Source organism: Pteronotus mesoamericanus, unplaced genomic scaffold (genome assembly GCF_021234165.1).
Source record: "Pteronotus mesoamericanus isolate MK-2021 breed Mesoamerican mustached bat unplaced genomic scaffold, CSHL_Meso_final contig_25, whole genome shotgun sequence".
NCBI lineage: Eukaryota > Metazoa > Chordata > Mammalia > Chiroptera > Mormoopidae > Pteronotus > Pteronotus mesoamericanus.
Window position 1 is genome coordinate 17,057,720 of NW_026555105.1, and position 21,448 is coordinate 17,079,167.

At 51.7% G+C, this 21,448-nt stretch overlaps 1 protein-coding gene across 16 annotated transcripts in view; it reads right to left on the reverse strand.

Moving 5' to 3' along the window:
• The window catches only part of EPB41L1 (erythrocyte membrane protein band 4.1 like 1), a 116,123-nt gene that overhangs the window by 11,782 nt on the left and 82,893 nt on the right, over positions 1-21,448 (reverse strand). For 4 of the 16 annotated variants that reach the window (XM_054573803.1, XM_054573805.1, XM_054573802.1 and 1 more), the window contains 9 exons: positions 19,505-19,687; positions 16,789-16,893; positions 10,686-12,671; positions 10,094-10,201; positions 8,610-9,020; positions 6,446-6,547; positions 4,769-4,849; positions 4,053-4,076; positions 253-339 (listed from right to left, as the gene is read on the reverse strand). In XM_054573803.1, coding sequence (XP_054429778.1) covers positions 253-339; positions 4,053-4,076; positions 4,769-4,849; positions 6,446-6,547; positions 8,610-9,020; positions 10,094-10,201; positions 10,686-12,671; positions 16,789-16,893; positions 19,505-19,687 — 3,087 coding nt within the window. The remainder of the gene's footprint in view (positions 1-252; positions 340-4,052; positions 4,077-4,768; positions 4,850-6,445; positions 6,548-8,609; positions 9,021-10,093; positions 10,202-10,685; positions 12,672-16,788; positions 16,894-19,504; positions 19,688-21,448) is intronic. The other 12 variants (XM_054573814.1, XM_054573813.1, XM_054573811.1 and 9 more) reach the window with 7 other exon arrangements.

Consider the following 21,448-nt stretch of genomic DNA (forward strand, 5'->3'; position numbering starts at 1 on the left):
GCGGAGCCAATGGCCTCCCCCACATTGCCAATACCCTCCTTGGGGGTGTGTCAGGGAGGAATGGGGCAATGGACGAGACTTTGGTGGGCACCAGGGAGCCCTGTGGGCCTCTGAAAATGATAGCTTCCCGGTGCTGCACTTGCAAGGGCAGTCCTTTGGGCTCTACACTGCACTTGCTGTGGGCCACCTGTGGACCCAGGTCCATGTTCTCGGTGTGGAGTCCCCTAGCCTGAGCTGGCCCTGCCCACTTACCGGAGAAAGAGAACGGATTTCCGTGGCCACCGTCTGTGGGCCTGGGATCATGGCAGCTGCCCCCTTCCCGGACTTGAGACTGTTCTCCTGGGGAAACAACAGTGCTCAGATGGCCAAGTCTCAGGTGGGTGGGCCCCCAGGATGGCCAGAGCACGTGGCCATGTAGCTCTCACGGCCGTAGGTTGAATAGTGACATTAGAAGCAGAGAGCCCAAGGCCTCATTCAGTTCAGCCTCCTCTCACTCATCACGCACGCACTCACTCACTCATTCGCCCATTCACACACTTAGACGTCATTCATTCAGCAAACGTGTACGGAGTGCCTGGCGTGAGGGACACGGTGGTGAACAAGACATGGTACTGCTCTCTAGAAATACTAACAAAAGAATTGAGACACTCAGGTTCTCATCCTGGCCCCGCCACATTCTAGCCACGTGACTTGGGGCAGAGCCACTTCCCCTCTACGGGCCTCATGAATGCACCTGTAAAAAGGGACCCCTGCAATGTAGGTTCATCAGGGGTGACAAATATCCCGCTCTGGTGGGCGATGTTGATAATGGGGGAAACTTTACTAGAGTAGGAGCAGTGGGCATATGGACAGTTTCTGTACTTTCCTCTTAATTTTGCTGTGAATCTAAAAACTGCTCTAAAAACTAAAGTATTAATTTTTTTTAAAAAAACGGAACCCCTGCCTCACTCCCCCAAGAGATGTTCTGTTGCTAACAAAGGAGAAAGGGCTTTGCAAATGGAAATCTATAGGATAAATAGCTATTAATAACATCATAATAATTACTGTTTTCTGAGTTCTTGCTATGTACTAGATATTATCCTAAGGATGCATTAGCTCATTTAATCCTCAGAACAAACCATTTTAACATTCTTGTCTTACAGCTGAGAAACTGGAGGCCCAAAGAATGTTAAGTGGCTTGTTCAAGTCCCCCAGCAAATTAGTGAGAGAGCCTGGATTTAGATCCACGTTCGTCAGACTCCTAGTCCAGCACACTCCTTCCACAAAACACCACTCTGTCCTCAGAACGCCTACCCCTGAGACAGGTCTCCTGGTCCTACACTGGACTCTGCTAAACATTCCTGGTACTGGCCTCAGATTTACTGGCCCACATCTGGCAAGCAGCCTGGCTGCCTACCTCTACCTCCCACCTTCCGCACCATCTCGGGCTCAGCCTTGTCTGCCCAGAGGCCCAGGGCTGCATCCATTCTGCAGCGGCCCAGAGGGCTGAACCTGGTCCCAGTCCTTGCATGGCATAGACCTGGCCCTCTGCCTGCCAGATGCTGAGTGAGGACAGAGGCCCTCCCTCTGCCATGAGCCTGCCTGGTCACCTGGCACTCCATCCACAAGCGACTTCCTCAGATACAGTCACAAAATGTGGCATTAGCAGCAGGCCTTGAAAGGACAGTCTTCTGGGTTCGATGCTTCCCTTCCTCTTTGGGAAACAGCCATTAGCCACTTTGAGTCCTACTCTGTCACTTCAGGCCATTCTCCCACGCCTTTTCTGCTGGTGGCAAAGCCTCATCCCAACCTTGACACCCAAAACAGGCCACTAATGAGGACAGAGGTCGTTTAAAACAACCTGCTGCACCTGCCTCTCCTGTATCTCAGATTGTGCTCTTTCCTGCCTCAAGGAGGAGCAGCTCCTGTCCCCACCAGGGCAATATCACCATCTCTTCTCTGGACCCATCTCTGCTCTTCCCATGTACTCAGGGCTCTCCTCCTCACTGTCCAACCTCTCTCTAGACCCCCTCAGCCACTCAATGCTTCCTCATCATGTCCACTGTCCCCTATCCCTTTTTCTATAACCCAGATCTTTCTTCAACCCTAGACTTTTAAAACAAGTTGTGTGCTAGACATTTTCCCTTGGAAATGTCTCACTTGCCCCACAAACGCATCAGATCCAAAACGGAATTCGCTGCCTCCTCCCGCTCCCAACACGCGCCTCTCAGACTCGAGGGGTGTCGCCACCGGGAGGGCTGTGAAAGCACAGATGGCTGGGCCTAACCCCAGCTGATTTCTGACTCAATCAGTTGGGGTGCTGCGCCAGAGGTGACCTTTCTCATAGGTTCCCAGGAGCACACTAAGAACAGCGGAGCTACTGAGCAGCGTCACCAGCCCACCTTTCCTCCTGTCACCTGCTCATTCTATCAATGACCAAATCCTATACTTCCCTTCTCTGGGCGTCCCTCTTCTTGGCATCCACCTCCTCACACTCTGGCCCTGCACCAGCCCCTAAATTGGTTCCCTGCCTTCTCTTCCGGTCTCTCTTAATAGGCTCAGGGATACTGTCTCCTTCGGTGCTGGATTCACAGTGCCTGGCGCAGTACTTCACACAGCGTGGGTGTTCAGTAAATATTTGCTGAAGGAAGGAAGGAGGGAGGGAGGGAGGCAGGGGGGAAGGAGGGAGGGAGGAAAAGAGGGAAGGAGGAAAAATAAAAGGAACCCATGGCCCAAGGGAAGGAATTTTGGCTCCAATCATGTTCTGCACAGGTTGCAAGAATAATCTTTCTAAAACACAGAAACACTTACTTTGATGATATCATGCCCCTACTTTAAAAATCCAAGTGATTCTCCATTGTAGAGTCCAGAATGAAGCTTGAACTTTGTAAGTGCCATTGGAGGCCCTTCAGGCCCCGGCCCAGCCTTCGTGTCCAGCCTCTTCTCCCCCAGCTCCTCCCCCACACACTTGACATCTCGCTTCGCTGCTAGGCTCCTTCACATCCTTGCCTTTGCACCTGCTGTTCCCACTGCCTGTAGTGCCTTCTCCTGCGATTACACCTTCATTTATCCCTCAAGCATAGCTCAGATGTCACGGCCTAGATAAAGCCTCCCCTGGCTCCTATGGTGTCACCCACACCTCTCCTCTCTGTGCTCCCTGGGAAAGCATTATGACACTGTTCCAAGAAGGCAGGAAAAAACAGCTGCTCACGTTACAGACCAAAGGACTCTGTAGATAAACCTTAGCTCATCTTCACATCAACCCTTTGAGGGGTGTGCTATTATACTCTTCACCCCACTTTACAGAAGTGGAAACTGAGGTTTGCAGAGATTCAGGTAACTTGCCCAAGGTCATCCAGCCAGAAAGTGGGAGAGCTGGGCCTTGTTCACCACGGTGTGCCTAGCACCTAAACACAGGGGCACAGCACATCAAATGTGCCCATGACTACTGTTTGGACAAATGAATCCCAGCAGGCGTTATGTTTCCTTCAACTCTGTCTCCCCATACTGGACAGATAGAGAGGTTAATAAATGTGTTTGGAACAAAGGAATGGATGGATGGATGGATGGATGAGGAAATGAATGATGCAACTGCCTACTTGCCACAGCATGATTTAAATTTGGCCCTGTGAGCACCCCGATGCCGCGTGGTGGAGCGTTGAGGGGAAAGGAGGAACTGAGTGACCAGCGAGGGAAGCCTGCGAGCCGGTAACTGGTTTGGGTTTATTTATCTTAAAATCTTTGTTTACTCAAAAATCTACTGCAGGGCAGTCTAAATTAATGCAATTCTCTTTCTATGTATGTGTCAGGGTTTGGCAAAAGAAACCATTTGAAAACAACCTCCCAACAGCTGAAGACAGATCTGGCCTAGGCAATGATACCTGCGCAGCCGCAGCCGCAGCCGCAGCCCCAGCCCCAGTCCCAGCCCCAGGTGGCCAGTGTTCCCAAAGGTCTGGATGAGGGAACAGAGCAGAGTGGTTGAGGTCAATGGCAGGGCTTCCGGGGTCAGAATGCCTGGGTCTGACCTGGCTCTACCACTTGCTGCTCGTGTGACCTGGGGTGAGTCACTTTACCTCTCTGATCTCCAGTCTCCTCATCTGTAAAAGGTGAAGAAAAAAAGAGCATCCACCTCACAATTCTGTGAAGACCAGTGAGATGACTGCCTGGCCCCAAAGCCTGGGTGCTCAATGCTACTTGTTCTGTGGTATCATAAAAGGGTCTGATGTTACTGCGCTGTCTCAAGAACCTGTGAACCAGGCAGGATAGGGGTTATTCCCACTTTACAGATGAGGACACCTGAGGCCAAGGACCCCCCTTCATGGGTCACATAGCAAATCAGTAGCAGAACCACAGGGTCCCTAGGGAGATGGTCTGAAATCCTGGGCTTTCAATTTAGGTTCACTGCACGCCATCTACTGACCAAGGCAAGGAAGTGGCCAGAGACACGAGCGAATGTGCAAGCGGCCAGGAGGATGGGCCCTCTCAAAGGACTTCCAGGCACAAGCCTCCATCATGGCCAGCACTCAAAGAGCACCGTCCTCCCTCCACCCCTGCCGTGGCTGGGATGGTGTGGGCGACAGAGACCCAGGGATTCCACCCCCCACATTATTCAGTCTGGAAGGCTGAGTCTTGTGGCAACCATGGTGCCAGACAATTTGATTGTATGTCCCAGGCCTGATGCAGGAAGGGCAGATAAGGACTTCCTGCAGCTGGTGGTGTTAGCTTGTTATCTAGCTGTTTCTAGGGCAAGAGGCTGGTCAGAGAGGGAAGTCCCCTGGGCCCTACTTACCATGGTGGTTGATATGGTCTCCGTGGTGATGGAGGGAGTAGTTGTTATGAACTCCTTCATTCCTAGGGCAGTCCCATCAACCTACAGTCAGAGGAAGGGGTCATCAGAGAAAGACGCACAGAGAGAGAATGCCAGCTACTCCTGCAGCATCTGTCACCAGGGCTGGTGGCATTCCCAGTTACAAGGCGACGGGCTGTGTGAGTGAACAGTCCGCTGGGGGCACGGGGCTGTCCACATACAGATGAGTTTCAGACGGGCCTCACAGGGCCCCTGATTCATTTCAATCATCTTATGTGACTGACAAAGGAAAAATAATCCCAAGCGATTCGACCAATTCTATCCAAATTTCAATGCATGAATTCCTTGACCTGGTGATTCCATTGCTAGGAATTCACCCTTTGGACATAAACTTTGAACTCTGCCGAGTAGAGTCAAGGAAGGTCACTGCCACACTGCAAAAGAGAAACAAGCACGGGTCCACTGATGGGAGGCTGCATGGAAAATGCGGGTCCACTCCTGAGTGGGACTAGGAAGAGCAAGGTGGGTCCGCGTATACCAGCAAGAATTCATCTCCAAGAAAATTATTTAAAAGTTAAGGTATAAAAGAGAATGATCTCTTTTCTGTAAAAAATTTTAAACACCTAGAGATGTAAGTACATATGTTGGTATACACATAAATATTTTCCTGGGAGGAATCACAAGAAGTTCATGTGACTCTGTTTGAATTTCATAATTATGAGCATTTTGTTGTGTTGATGTCAGTAAGGATTAGTGAGTTATGGAATTTGGGGCCATCTTTAGTTTTCTCTGTAATTCTCTGTATGAAAACAAAACACACGTTATTAAAACAAAATAGGCCAGAGAGGGAACATGCTGTCCAAGGTCACTCAGCTCATCAGAGCGCGAGGGTCCTGACTGCAGCACTAGCAGCCTCATAAACCCCTGTGCATGTCACAAAGTGAGAGGCGAAAGTTTCGGAAAGGATAGAGGTGCCCACGTTGTGTTGGTTTGCATCTTACTTTAGTTTTGAGACAAAGACTAGTCTCCAGGGCAAGAAGCCCAGCATAGCAGCTCTTCTGACCAGAAAGGACTGAGACCCACAATCTCAATTTCCAAAGTTTAAAAATCACAAAAGGATCTTAGGAACCACCTGTGTCCATTCATACGTTCTTCTCCAGGGCCCACAGTGTGTTTCATCTCACTAAGACAAATGATTTGGGGTCTCTTTTTTACCCCCAGTTTGTTTATTTTGCCAATTTGATGTGGAGCCCCAGAGCATAAAAAATAAAATGACCCAAAGTGAACTGCTGTGACCAAAGCTGGCTTGGGGCCTCACATCTTCTCTTAAAAAAAAAAAAAAAAGGGTCACAATCCTATTCCACTAGCCACTGGGCCTTATCATACTCCCAGGAGGACAGGAGATACATGATCATCCCTGCTTAACGGACACAGAAATGGAGGCATGAAGAACGTAGTCTGCCCAGGACAGGAACACATTCCTACCGCCCACTCCCAGAGCTCAAGAAGGACACACTCTCAAGAGCATCAGGGTTAAAATGGGGCCTCTTGGGGAGCCAAGGTGGCAAGGGCTGGCCGAGGGAGGGGCTTGTTCATGGTGGGGATCCCCCTCAAATGCCTCATACCTGTGTTCAAGGTGTGTTGAAAGGCCCAGCTTACCTGGGTGTCTACAGCGGTGACTCTGGTCTGCAGCACGGCCTCAGGCTCAATCTTCTTCCTGATGGCCAGGCTGCTGACGGTCATGGTTTCCGTTTTCACAGGCTGTAGGGAGATGAGGAAGGACACTCCATAACTCAAATCCCCGGCATGACTCCTGCTCATGGGCAACTGTGGTGTAGGGTTAGCAGGGTACCTCCCACCCCTGCAGCTGGCCAAGACTGCAGAAGGGTACACAGGCCAGGGCAAAAGAGGCATGGTGTGATGTTGCAGAAAACCATCCCAAGAGGAGAGCCTGACCCACCAGCAGCACCCAGGTAGGCCCACCACAGACCCTGCCACCACACAACCTTGTGCTGGCTATATGCTATTTTTCAGGCTACCATTTAGAGAACATCTACTGGCTCTGGCCAGGTAGCTAACTTGGTCAGAGCGTCTATGCCAAGGTTGCAGGTTAGATCCCTGGTCAGAGCATATACAAGAAACAACCAATGACTGCATAAATGAGTGGAACAACAAATCAATGTTTCTCACGCACTCTCTCTCCCCCTATCCCCCCACCTCAATTTAAAAAAATTTAAAAAGAGAACATCTATTATTCAATTAATATGCTCTGGGCCAGACCCCATGCTAAGTATTTTCCCGATATATATAATGTCACTGAATCTTGAATGACTTCAATGGTTATGCTACTACCTCGTTTCACTTGTTCAAGAGCAGAAGTCACACCCCTGGAGACCCACAGGGGTCACACGGGAGGTATAAACAAGTCAAGTGGGCTTGCTGAGGCCTGGGGTGAACTGGAAAGCACATGGGGTCCCACCCGGGCTTGGCCAACTGTGGCCATGGCTTCTGAGTGCTCGAGTCATCTGATTTTTTTAACGATATAAAAAGTTTTCATACCATTTTTTAATGATATGAAAAAATTCCTGGATTTTATATTCAATGTCCTGATTTTTAAATCAAGGTGAAAGAAAGCACAGCTGCTAGCCAGACCTGGCCCGAGCCGCCAGTTTACAACCTCTGCTCTAGAAGTCCTAAGTTAAATGATCACTTTCTTCTGAGTCCTCCATCGGGCTAGTTCATGGCTATCCACACAGCAGGTATTAACATATGCGAACTGAATGAATGAACGAATGAAAGCTAGCTCGTCATCTGCCTGGGAGGGTTGTGAGAGGATTCTTAGAGATGGTCGCAACCCAGAGATCTAGCTGTTCATTCAGTCAATTGCCTATTAGTGCCTGCTATGTGCAGGCTTCCAGGAGCTGCCACCTGGTAGGAGAGCAGGCCTGTCAGCCACTCACCTACTTGGGACACCACCAGGCACAGAAGCATTACTGAGAAAGGGGGCTGGGGAGGGGACACTACTTCTGGTCAAGGTGGCCAGGGAAGCATTTGCGAGGGAAGTGACATCTGAACTCTGACCTGGAATATGACACACTTGCAAGGCACAGAAAGGGAGGAAAAACTTTCTACGCAGAGGGTACAGCATGAGTGAATGAGCTCCTGTTTCAATGCCTGGAAGAGCGGGGAGGGGAGTGTAGTGGGAGGTAGGCTGGGGCTGGAAGAGATGAGAGCAAAGGAATAACATGAACAAAGATCCCCTGAAGGAAGGACACCAAACAGAGAGGCCCAGACACAGTTTCCCCTTGTGCCCCCCTCAGTGGCGATGTTTCCTCTTCTCTAGGAGTTTGCACTGCTACCCCAGGGCCAGGTGGATTTAGGCTTCTGCCCCTTCCCCAGGAAGCCCAGGCCCCAGGAAGAGGAGCCGGCCAGGATCAGGAGAAACCATCCGACTTTCAGACCAGGCCGCGGGGGCGCCTGTGGGTCGTCCACAAGCACATGCTCTCTGCAGTGCCATGCAACGCGGGCAGGGAGAGGAGGAGTCGAGTAGACCTGACAGCCGCTCACGGCTTGACCTCAGGCAAACGATGGGGTCACAGGGTTAAAATGCCAAGGAGTGCGCGTTAGGGGCAAACTGAGATGGCAAACATGCGAGCACAGAACCATGCTGTTCTGTGAAGGGGCAGTCATGCAACACGGGACACAGCTTCAGGCTGAGGGACTCTGGGCTGCAGGCTGGCGACTCAGTCTTCTCACAGGTGGCCCGGGGCCCTCTGAACATGCAGTGCTTGCTGGGCCCAGTCTCGATGATGCTCCACTGTACCTCAAACTGGGGCATCTCCGGGGTGGAGCAGGCCCCTCGGTCAGGGCTGTCCTCCATGCCCCCAGACTCGTCATCCTGGCTGGGGCCCCTCTTGCTGAGATCCCGGGAGAACACCAGGCCCTCTGTTTCCGAGTCGCTCTTGTCTCGGTCGAGCTCAGGCAGACTGCGGGAGAAGTCTTCGAAGGCGCTGCCATGGTAGTCACCGATGACCGTGAAGTCGACCTCAGCCTCCAGGCTGGATGTGGAGCTGACCGTGATGCTGGAGCACTTACGCTCAATGGCCAGGTGGTTGTCCTTCAGGAACACCGCGTCCCTCTCCTGGTCCTGGTCCTCATCTCCTGTGTCACTCTCTGGGGCCCTGGGACGAGGCGGTTTGACTTTCTCCTCCGAGCCCTCCCTCAGCCCTGCTCTCTACGGCCAGATAAAAATCAAAGGAACAGGGGTGTGGAGTGAGAGGGAGAGAAAGAGAAAAAAAAAAGAGAAATCAAGATGGTGAATGACAGAAGAAATCTTGGGGCCATGTCGGTGTCCCAAATGGAAGAGCAGGTCATGAAACAAAAAAACACCCTGGGAGAGGTTCCTTGATGTCATAATAAGCTTAAAAAAAAAACCCCAAACTTCTCAAGAGTGGGGACGCTGCTTTCCAAGGTCTCCTGATGGTGGCAAAGCAAGTACAAAGCAAACATCCTGCCAGTTGGTTCCTGGACAGGAGGCTCCATCCAACGTTTGGATCTGGGAGCTTATCAGAAGCGGCATTGTACACAAGGCAGGGACAGGAGCCCAGGTCCCAGGCCCATCCACACGGGCTGGCACTGAGAGACAGAAACCAAGGAGGGAGACCCAGGGATCAGGAAACCCAGGCAGGGGAGGCAGAGAGGCTAGAGCCAAGAGCTTTCAGGAACAAAGGAAGCCAGCATGGTTTGTCAATTCCACTGAGTCTCCATGGGAGGGGTCAGCATCATCTTGAGGAAGAGCAATATGGGGTGATTCCTGGGAGCTGGGTGCCACATCGCTTCCACCCTGTGCTCCATGAGTGGGCCAGCGGGCAGGCCGTGAAGTGGAGGTTCTGGTCCCATCAGTGTAATTGACAACAGCAGGCCAAGGAAATGCTGGAAGGGAACCAGCAACTCTTGTCTGACATACATACCTCTCAACTGGACTGTTAGGGATTAAACACCACACAAACATTTGGGGCTGCTTTATGACACTCCTTTTTAAGACCAATCGAACACCCACAAAATATTTTTAAAGTACATGGCTTCAGGTTCTAGAGACTCAGTGCACAAAGAGATTCACTTGCTTAACAAGCATCCATTTAGCCAGTTTCTGGGAGGTTGAGAGGTGTGAGGGCACATTCAGACAAGCCACAGTCCAGCTGCTGCAGGAAGCACTGCCAGAGCAGGTGGGAATTTAAGGCAGCGATGCGCCCTGGACAGGCGAGGGTGACCAGGTGGGTCATCAGGGCACTGAGGGGCTGCAGAGACCTGAGGGCCTGAGGGGCTGGCGAGTCTCAGGCGCCCCCCTTTCCCAGGGGGGTTTGCTGCTAAAGTGGTGACATGCTTCTCTTCCCTGATGGCGTCTCCGGATTTGTTCTGGATTAGAGAGGACAGTTAGACTTAAGGAGGCGGAAAGGCACTTGGCACTGGGACCGAGAGGGAACCACCAGTGAAGGATGGAAACCTCTGGACTATCAGCTTCCCCAAGGCAGGAGAACCAGGGGAGGGAAAGGAATGAAGGAAGGTCGTTGGCCAAGCCAAGCAAACAGGTAGGAACCCAGCAAGTAGGGGCAGCAAGGCAAAGCAAGAGCGTAGTTTGCTGGCAGTGGAACCACCTTCTCTGCTGGGTCTGTGTGGCCCTCGAGGGTTTTTGTGGTTAAGTTCACATGGGCCAAGCAGATGAACCTTGCATTCTGCTTGCACTACGCTCAGGCCCATTTAGGGAAAAGAACTCACAGGGACGGACAAGCAGCCTCCCATCGCACTAATGATGAGGGGCCACTGAAACATGCTTCTAAAAAGCTACGCAGCATGCGGTCTGCTCCCTGGGCTGGGGACAGCGGTGGGGGTGGGGGCTCACGTGGCCAGCTCCCCCAGTAGCTTCCTTCAGCGTAGTTTCACAGCCCAAATCAGGGGACATGAGCTCGAGTTCCATGAATCCTTCCTGGTGGGATGCGGTAGAAACACCCTCCCTGAAGTGTCTGGTTGTGGGTGACGTCACTGCGGACCGAGTGGCTTTGGGGCCAGCGAGGTCCCCCAGGGGCTGGACTTGGACGAAGCCCAGGTCTAAAAGTTGATTCCACTGTTGCTCCGCCTGCCCTAGGGAGGCCTCCGAAGGCAGCTCCTGTGGAAGGGCCCGTGTTTCGCCCTGACTCACTCGACGACTTTCAGCTCCATGGCTCTCAAAGATCCAAATTTTATTGGCCACTGAGGTCTTGCTAATATCTTCCAGGGAGTCCTCTTGGCCCACAGCCTGGAAAGGAGTCATCTTTGGCTTCCCTGAAGGGAACCCCAATCCCAGGGGTGCAGCCTTTTCAACTCCCTCAAGGACACGCCTGGGCTTTCTGCTGGCAACCGGAGGTGCCTTGCGCTCACCTCTGTGCAGAGTCAAAACAGGCTCTACTCGGTCCTTGGGCTCTGGGCTTTCTTTGAGAAACACAGGGTACTGTTCTCCAAAGGGACCCCCAAGTTCCAAAGGCTCCCCTGACCCAGGAGAGGCTGGGTTCAGAGAAGCTGCCTCAGGAGGTGCCTGAGCCTGAAAGGGACCAGGAGAGGTTGGGAAAGGGTTGATCACTTCCATCTGAAGAAAAGGCATATGAACCTTGCTGTCCTCCATCGTGGGTTCTCTTGTTTGGGTGTGACCTGGTCCCCTGTCTTTGGGCAAGAAGTTGCCTCCGCCCGCTTTGGCTGGCTTCCATGGAAGGGCGCAGGCTGGGAGCTCTGGGCACACACCCCCTCCTCTGTGAGACGAGTGGTTCTTCCATCTTGCTGGGGGACTTTTCTCAGCCTTTCCCATCAACTCTTGACTCCTGGGGGCCTCTTCCTCTGCAGTGATGGTGGATGCTGGGTGGGGGAACTTTGCTTCTACCCCCTGCCCAGCTTTCTCCCAGTTCTCAGCAAACATCTGCTCTGGAAAAGATCCAGTACCAGTACCGTGCTGCTTGTCAAAGGCCTCCAGGCGATCTGGTTGTCCGTGGCCCCTGGGGGGCCCTGCCCCTCCCTCCAAGAAAGCTGTGTGGGCTTCCCATGCTTCATCTTTGCCCCTTCTGGAAGCTGAAGGAGAACCCCACTGGTCTGAGGAATTCGGCTCAGAGCTGTCTGGAAGCTCCTCCAAGAGCTTCTGCCCGGTCCCGCCTCCAGGAGGGGCTTCCAGATACTCTTCTCTCTCCTCCAGCAGCGGAGGGAGGGTTTGGTCTTCAACATCTTCCTCTCCATAGTTGAAATAGAAGCTCCTCTCTGCGAAGGAGGTGTCAGTTTCATCACTGGAGTCGGCTCTGGCTTCCGCATGGCCTGGGTCCAGCAGAAATGACTGAAGTCCTTCCTTGTCAGAGGTTGGAGAGGGGACATCCGCCTCAGCTGGCTCAGTCCCCGGGACAGTGGGTCTTCCACTAGTTTGGAACTCCTCCAGCTCCTTCCTTAGCTCCACGTGGCCCTCCAGCTGACCTGAGACCTGGCGCTTCCTGATGGTTACCTCCCCGGTGCCTACCCTGAGCTGGGAGCCCCCAAGGAGCTTTTCTGCCAGCGTGCAGCCTGCAGCCGGAGAAGCTCCCTCTGGGCCGTCCCTGACCCAGGGACCTTCCTCCCACATGGACTCAAAGTCTTCGGGGCTTGCGATCATTTTCCCTTTTTGCTGGGTGTTTGCTCTTCTGGCTCCCACCACTTCCTCTGTGGCCACTTCAACTCTGAACTTGTCCACCAGGATGTCCACTTTGGAGAGTCTGCCATCAGCAAGGATATCCGCGAGGCCTGCCTCACTTTCTTCCTGCTGCGTGGCGGCCACTTTTCGAAGACTGAGTTCTTCTGGCCTAGTGTACTTCCTTTCTATAAATACCCAATGCTCTGAACCCTGTGTTTCAATTGGAGCAAGAAGAGTTAACATGAAATATCAGGCACCTGAAGAACGCATCACACTTTCCCTCTATAAGAAGGGACCAATCTACCGCCAAAAGGTCAACACGTCCATCCCCAGAACTGGCTGGGGAGAGGCAGGCAGGACAATGCTAGTCAGCCTCATCAAGCCTCCTCTTCCCTTCAAAGCTCCAACAAATCATTTACCAAACCCCCTCAACCACCACCCCAACTTCGTAAAATGGGAGGGGTCTCCTGCCCTCTCTCTGTTAACTGTGGGGAAAATAAAGATCCATGGATGGGCCAGGACTCTTCCTCTTCCTCTTTCAATAAAATAACTGCCACTGTCAGAAGGGAAAGTAGCTGATGTTACATGGAACCTTTGATTGTTAGAGCCTGAAGCACACCTAAGACACCTTCCATACAATCTCATTGTGCAAATGGATAAACGTAGGCCTAGAGAAGGCCAGTGACTTACCCAAGGTTAGTTAGCTGATGGTAGCATCAGGAAAAGAGCAACTGATTTTTGATGCCTGAGATCCTGGCTAACTTATCTCACAACCTATGGAATATGCATCCCAACTATGATCTAATATCAAGTTGATAGGAAGCACTGAGTTAAGTTCCATAAGCCACATCCTGAAATCTGACCTTTCTGCAAGAACTTCTGGGAAGGAAAGAGATTAGAATGAAAAATACCTAACAGCCAGCCCTAGAAGTTAGTGCCAGTCACCACAATGGCTTCAACAGCTTGAACTTTGTGGAGTTCTTTGCCAAAGAAACAGGTACCATGGTCTGTCCTTGGAAAATTCTATCAAAATCTACAGAAAGAATAGAAAAGGACTGACCAGAACACATCACAGAAGGAAACTACCTAAAAATCCAGGCATCACCAAGGGTCAAAAGTACCAGCAAGAGGGCGGCGTTGTCATACCATTGACCGAATAGCTTCTGCCTCCCCCAGAGCCCCTTGAACACTTGGGAGGGAATGATGAACTTCTAGAATCATTCCAAAGCAACAAGGCCTTTGGGATTTTAATCTTACAGCCACAGAAAACTTCTTTACACAAAATCTTCTTGGAAGTCTAAAATGTAGCACAAATGTGGGACTGTCCTGTTGAACTTGGGGGCCTGGGCTGTCCTAGTGTCCTGAGGCACCTTCTTCCCTTGAAATTGCTGCTCTGAGTCAAGCCCCTCATGGTAAAGATGTGGAAACTGAAGCCTAGGGAAAGTAAGCCCCATGCCCAAGGTCAGAGAGTGATCTAGTGGCAAAGGCAGGCCTAGACCCAGTCTTGTGTTCCAAGTGCTATGAGGTGCATCACAGGAAGATGTGCCCCAAACTGCTCCCAACAGCAGGCGGGGGAGGTCTGCCTGACCTTGGGCTCCAATTCAGGTTATGACTTGGTGAGGAGTCCGTCAGACCCCATAAGATCTCAAGGATTCTTAAGGACCAAGGGAACATTGTAAACCTCTTACTTCCACTCTAACCTCCTCCCCTGATTTCAGCAAAATCTCCATGATTGTCAGGGAAGCAAACCACATTAAGAGAATCCCGCCAACAGAAAAAGACATAAAAGGAAGGAGGGAAGGCTCAGATCAAGTCAGGCATGGGTTCTGAGATTTTACATCAGGTTGTTAAGGCTTCAGGGCAACAGTACTTGAACCCTCCCATAGAGAAGTGCCTCAAGAGCCTATATAGACGCCTGTTCTCTTTTCTCCTCTACCTGGGAAACAGGTGTCTGTAGCTGCTCCCATTTCAGCTTGTACTGACATCATCAGCCTGCAAGGATGGCCGACAATGGTCCATGAATTCCCTTATGGAACACTCCTGTCCCAAGTCTAACCAGAAACTAGTTTCTAGAAACTAGAAGCCTATCAGGCTGAGCACGGTGGGAGCTGGCATCGAACAGAAAGATTGTAGAGTAAGAGAAAGGCAAATGTACTTTTATTTAGTTCTCTTGTGCCATACAATATCACCCTTTGTCTAAGTCAGTGATTTTGAACCTTTTTCATCTCATGGCATACATGAACTAATTACTGAAAATCTGCAGTACACCAAAAAATGTATTTTTTGCCGAGCTAACAAAAAAATAGGTATAATTTTGATTCATTCACATCGATGGCTATTGAGTTGGCTGTTGTCATATTTTAATTTGACAATCTAATGGAAAAGAGGTCAGTGCCCCTGACTAAACAGTCAGATATTATATGTTTTAAAAATTCTCGGGGCTTAAACACTGGTTAAAAATCGCTAGTCTATGTTACTAAGTTTAATCCATATGGCAACCTGTGAAGCAGGTGCTGCTACCCTTATTTCAGAAGGGGAAATGGGGGCTCCCAGCAGGAGGTGACTGGCACAGATGACAGTGAGCACTGAGGGAGGAAGAGGTTCTGCCTCTAGCAAGTGCAAGTAGATATGCAGCAACTAAAGAGAAAAGAGAGACTGAGCAGAAAGGAGAAACAGTTCACTGGCACCAAAACACTGCCACAACTGGCCGTAAGAATGAAGGATGGGAAGATGTCAGGGGCGCCCCACATTCTTTCCAATTGAGCAGGGACCCTCAGCGCCTGCTCAGAACGCCCCCTGCTGTCAGATGGAGGCACTGTGGCACGACAGCCATAGGACAGAGCTGGGAGCCAAGTGAGCCCATTCTGCTCCTACGCAGGCCAGAAAATCTCCCACCAGGAAGTTCTACTGACTCTGGGCTGTTCAGGCCCCACTTGGAACTCTGGGTCACGTTCTGGGCCCAGAGGAGGCATCCAGGATGAGGAGCCCTCTAGAAGCTATGCCCTGGGAGAAACTATTGAAGAAAGAGGGTTGGCTGGTGTTAACTCCCAAGGGCCCTCCTGGAGGAGGCAGAGCAGGTCTAAGGCTGCCTGGGGACAGAGGGAGGCCCAAAGGCAGGTGATTCAGAAGGACAGATAATTCAATGTGAAAACTTCACAATGGATGACTGAAGACAAAATGAGCTACTGTTACGGACAGGCAGAGCCCCCTCCATGAAAGGGGCCGGATGAACAATATTAAGGGAGGCTGCTGAAGGACGCATGTTGCTCCTTCCCCCAAGTATGGGCACCTGTCCTTGGCTCTAGGGGCATCTCTGTGCTCCAGGGTTCCACTGAGTTGTGGGTGACTCCTGTCCAACTTCTTCCAAGACAGAGCTGATAGTTTTGTCTTTATTTCTACAACTGAGGAAAAATTCAGGGTGAAACTGATTTATGTTTTACCACTAATGTAGCTGACTCATGTCTCTTTTACAGTTCCAGCATGTTTTGGGCAGCTACAAAAGTCTCTGGGAATTGAGAAAGGTGTATGCCCTCACACACTGGGCCAACAGAGAAGGGTCGTAGGTCAGGGAGAAGGGAACTTCGCCTAGATAATCAGTCAGTATCTTCCAACCCTGACAGTCCGTGGGGCACTGGCAGAGAGGGGTGATGCAGCCCCTGCTCCCTGCGCCTGAGTTCCACCTCGCATCCATGCAGGGGCACAGCAAGTTCCCAGAGCCCTTGGCCTGCTGCTCTCCTGGGCACGGCAGCAATGCCCTAATGCCCTCCGCATTGAGAATGCTTGCCTCACAACATCTCTCTAACCCCAAGGATACTCCTTGGAACAAGATGCCCAAGGAGTATCTTGTCTAGAGACCCTGACTGACCCAAGTTCCAAGGGGAGCTTAGAGAAGAAAGAGGCGGGGGATGAAGGGGATGCCATCCTCTAACTAGCCACAGCTAGACCTTACTCAGGCTTCTAAACAGAAACAAGACTTTAGGGCAGAAGGCAGGTAGGCGCTATGACCTCCAATTCTGCTTCTCAAGCCACCTGCCTCTGCAAGGCCTGAGGGAAGATATCTCTGCCACCCTTTGAAGCCAGAGGTGCCTAGGGCTGTTCTCTCTTCCCTAAATGGTTTCAGTCCTGACTCCTGGGACACAGTGGATGAGGGAGGGGCCTGCCCTTTATGGATTGCTAGAACAGGGACGCTTATTTGTCACGGCATGGAGACAATATGGGCTACCCATTGCTCCCATGTGCATGGCAGAGTCTGGCCCACCCCCTTCACCCCAGAGGAAGGGTTTTCTTAAGACCATCAGGGTGGTTCTGGGTGGGTGATGACAGTAACCTCAGGAGACGCTGCAAGGCTTTTCTGAGTGAACAGTTCCAAGCCTGTGGCCGTCCCAGGCTCAGGTGCCAAGTCCTGCTGAGAGGTGTCCTGGGTCCTCTGGGACTGCAGGGGAGGCCCAGGGCCAGAGAAAAGGGGAAGGAGGAAGGGAAGGAGAGACAGAGAGGGAGAGAAAGAGAGAACAGGAGAGACACACACACAGAGTCCATAAATAGCCCTGCTTTGTAAATCCCACACCCTTAGGGTTTATGCAGTAGGTCTGGGGTGAGCTGCACCTGGGGCGAGATAGAAAGGAATGGCCCCTCCAAGCCGTTCATTGGTTGGCAGGTCCGGGCCTTTCCTAATCGCCTGCCCATTCTCATTCAAGAGGTTTTAGAGCCGTATCACTGGCACTCTGGTCCCAAGTCTTCTCTGGGTGTGTTTGGTTAGACAATGGTCCAGTCCAACAGTTTGGGCCTCAGCCCCTTTTAAAAAGCTATCTTTGACATGAAAATCTGGGCTTGGCAAATGGGAACTCTTCTCTATAGTTTGGGGTGCCTATTTGTGTTTTAAGTTCCTACTGTTTTCCCCTTGGCCCAGATGAAGCTCAACAGTATATGAGGAAACTACTAGAAAGTCTGGGTGAAAGACCCTGCAGGATAGCCCTGCAAAGCCCACATCTGCAGCAGGGCTTCTCGTCACCAACAGCAATGGCCTCACGACTGTCCACACTCCCCAGTTTATAAAGCATGTTTATATCCATTATTTTGCTCAACCTTCCCAAACACCCAGCCGTAAAGAGTAGCGATTTTAGTTCCCTTTAGACGGACTGACTAGCCAGTGAGACTCAGGGAGGGGCGGTCACTTGCCGAAGGATTCAGGCCAGTCCCCAGCTAAGTCTCCCCTCCATCTCCCAGATCTTCAAGGGCCTTTCAATGCTCCAAGGTGAGTTCCTGGACCAAACTTCTTTCCAGCAGTGGACTACACTTTTTGGGACAGCAGTGGGAAGACAGGAGGTGGGACAGACTCCGCCTCTCAATGACCCATCTTCTAGCAGTTCCAGCTGTCACCAGCAGGTGGGGCATCCCTCGAAGCCAGGCAGCTCTGAGGCTGGCCCAAGGCTCCTGAGCACAGCTCCCCAGGGCTCATCCTGCCCTTCTCTGCTGGAGTCCGACCCTTTGAGAGGTCTCTGCACCCCACCTCACCCACTTCAGGACCAAAGAGAGGCCACTCTGGTCAAGTGTCTCAGGGCAGGATCACTGGACCAGCCCCCATGGACCCGTTCAGCATCTTGATTGTGTCAAAGGTGACCACAGAAGCCCTCGGCGGATGCAGAGATTTGCCTTCCTTCCATGTCACCGGCCTTAAAGGCCCCCCAAGTTATCCCTAACATTGTGAATCACCAGCCAGGCAGCTACCACAGCAGCCTCTCTGGACGAGGCCCTCGGTTATCCGGCAGGCCAAGGCCACGGGGAGTGCTGAGTCAATCAAATGCCCTGCTTATTAGATCCTGCCTGCATCACCAACTGCCGAAGTGTTAGAGGGCAGCACACACACAGCTGACTCTGTATCTGCTCTTCACTTGATTTGGTCTTGCTTCGGGGCAGTTGTGATTTAATAGCAAGTACAATGCCTGGGACACAAAAAAATCAGGTTCTGGCTGCTCTCTTATCAACTATGACACTGAAAAAGTCCCTCCCATTCTGGGCCTCTGGGACCCATCCATGAAGGGATGACCTTGAACCAAGCCGGTTCCAGGGACCCTTCCAACTTTAAAAGGGATTCTGACTCCAGGTTTACCTTCTGTGTGAGAGTCCCAGGACTGTCAAAATGAAACGGTTAAGTATTGAGCACCTGGGCCTCTGCTGGCCCCTCCATGCTTGATCACATTCGCTCCTCACACCATTCCCAAGAAGTAGGTGCTCTATAACCCCTACCTAATGGAGACCCAGAGAGGTTAAGTCGCAAGCCCAGGGTCACCCAGCTCGCAGGCAGCAGAGCCGGAGTTCAGACCCAGGGGGTGGGTTTGAGCTTGGTAAGCAGCAGCACCAGGGAGAAAACATGTAAGTACAAACGGGGGTAAACCCTGTCAAGACGTAGCAATGCTAACAAGTTGGGATTATCAGTACAGGAATTCTCCCGATCCTGTCTTTCCCCTTTTCAATTGCTTTCCACTCTGAAAGGCGGCTCAGGTGGGAGCCTTTCCTGAAGCAATAGGAGCAGCTCTGATTTTCCCAGAGGACCTGTTCCCCTCCGGTGACCTCTGAGGATCCTGCTGGGAGGGAACACTCCTCAATTTGTGTTTTCCCAATAGGCATGCAAGGGTGTGGTCACTGGACAGAGCCACCCTGATTCTTAAAGTTTAGTGTGCACGGGTATCGCCTAGGGCACTTGTTTCAAATGCTGATTCCAGGGCGCTGCCTCTAGCATTCCCATTCAGGAGGCCTGTGGTGGGGCCCCAGAACCTGCATTTCTAACAAGCACTCCTGCCCCATTCTACTCTGGCTGGTGGAAGAGGAAAACTTTGAATTTTTTTGGAGTGGTCCCTGTGATCTCGGATTCCAAGATTTAGTGAATTTGGCTTCCCCAGCTTAACCCACCATCCTATCCCCATCATCCCCAGAGGCAGCAACGGGAGGTGCATACAGGTTGGAGGGTGACAATGAGTCAGTCCATAGCAATATTCCCCACCCTCTTTACCCAAGTTCCTCATGGAGGGGTTTGGGGTGAGACCTACCTCACTGGCTTTCTCAGGGGTGCCCTTGGGGGAGGGGGAGGCAGGTGAGGAGGGCAGCCTACGCTCCCGCTCCCAGTCTCGGTCCCGGTGGATAAGTTTGCTGTTGGGTTCCTTCAGGGTCCTCTTGAGCTCATTGATGCTGGCCTGGTGCTTCAGCAAGACGTCCTCTGGCTTGTCTAAGAACTAAGGGTGGAGAAGAGGACAGCCAGGCATTAGAAGACCAGCTCCGCAATGGGGTGCAGGGTGTAGTGAAGATGCCAACAGTCACCATCACTGTCCTATATGAACAAGGCGAGTCCCCTCCATGGCCCGGTGTCACTCTCACAGCGCCTCATGAACCAAGCAGGGCAGGGATGTTAGCCACATCAGGTGCACAGAGCACTTAAGATTAAAAAGAGGAGATTTCTGGGCAAGCACCACCTTTTCTTCTCCCGTTTGGCTACTGGCCTTAGAGCACAAAGCTAACCAAATCCCACAGGTCTGGGTGAGTTCCCTGTGGTGCTGTTGAGTCCAGTCTTAGGCACAGAGGTGACTTCCCTTTGCTCACAATCAAGGGACAGTGAGAATTTGCCAACGCTGTTCACTGGGCAGCTCCGGCCCCCTCCTTGGCCTCCCAGATCCTGTTCCCCACCTCTGACCAAGACTTGGACAACTGTGCCTAGCATGATCCCCAGTCTAGGCCCCTCCTGTCCCAAAATATGCAGTTAATCAAGCCCTGAGGGGCCCTTCTAAAGCCAGGGACATCCAGTAAAGTGGGCTCTGCCCCCACACCAAGAACGGGGACCAGGAAGACTATGTTCAGTATTCTCTGCTGACGGCCACTAACTTTCCCAACCACCCAGAATCTTCCCGATACCTTGTAGGTACCGATTCCTCAACAGCAGACTGGGTGAGATGCAGACAGAGAGAGAAACTAGGATGGTGTGGGGTGTTCAGGAGGGTTAGGAGATTTAGAGACCAGGAAGAAGAGAGGTAAGTCCAAGGCTGGACACAAGAACTGAGCCAGGCATAGCTGGAGTCATAGGTGTGTCCCACATTAAACTGCCAAGTCTGAGCTCTGGCCAGTGCATCACGACAGAGTAACCTGCCCCTCGGTCATGTGAGGTGCAGCCTTTGCACAGGAGATGAAAGTGACCTGCCAAAGCTGCTTATCTACCTACTTCTGGAGGCAGGGCGGTGGGCTGTTAGTCCAAGGACCCTTATCTACAAGGCTGTTTGAGAATTCACGTGAACTCAATTCAGGGCAAGAAATGGACAGTCTTGGCTTATTATAAAGTCAGATTAAATGATTCTAGAACTACTTGGAAGGTAAGCTTGTCCTTGGACAAGCTAGACTCTTCCCCCAGGATTATCTCTGGCATCCAAGGATCTACTATGGTTGATTCCTAGGTGACTTCAGAAAGAAAACCAATGCTACTGAGGCTTCTCCTTTGCCTCTAAACATCTGAATGTACCTCTGGCATCCTTTCCTGAGCTGAGCTGTCTCAAGGCAATGTCTGAGAAATCAAGCCTGATGGAATTTGCACGGGGCATGGGTTTAGGCTGCCACGGACCAGAGATGTGTCTTGTGACCTTCTGTCCTGTACCTGCTGCTCTGGCTCTGTGAGCATGCAGTATTCCTGAAGGCCAGAGGAAGCCGCAGAAACCTGAGCTCCTTGAAGTGCCTTGGGGACACCTAGCCCAAAAGCCGTACTTGCAGATGGGGAGCTGGGGTCTGAGGGTTCATCCCCAAGACCCTCAAAGCACCAGTGACAGAATCAGGGCTAAAACCCAGATCACGGGACTCTAAGGCCAGGCCCTTCTGGACACCCCAGCCTCTGGCCCTTCCCCTCGGGCCCAGGAATAAATCTACTTCCCTCACAGTGAAAGTTCAAATGAAGAGTTGTAGATGGTATGAAAAGGAAGAAGTGGCTAACACAGGAGGTATAAGGTGAGGGAAGCACA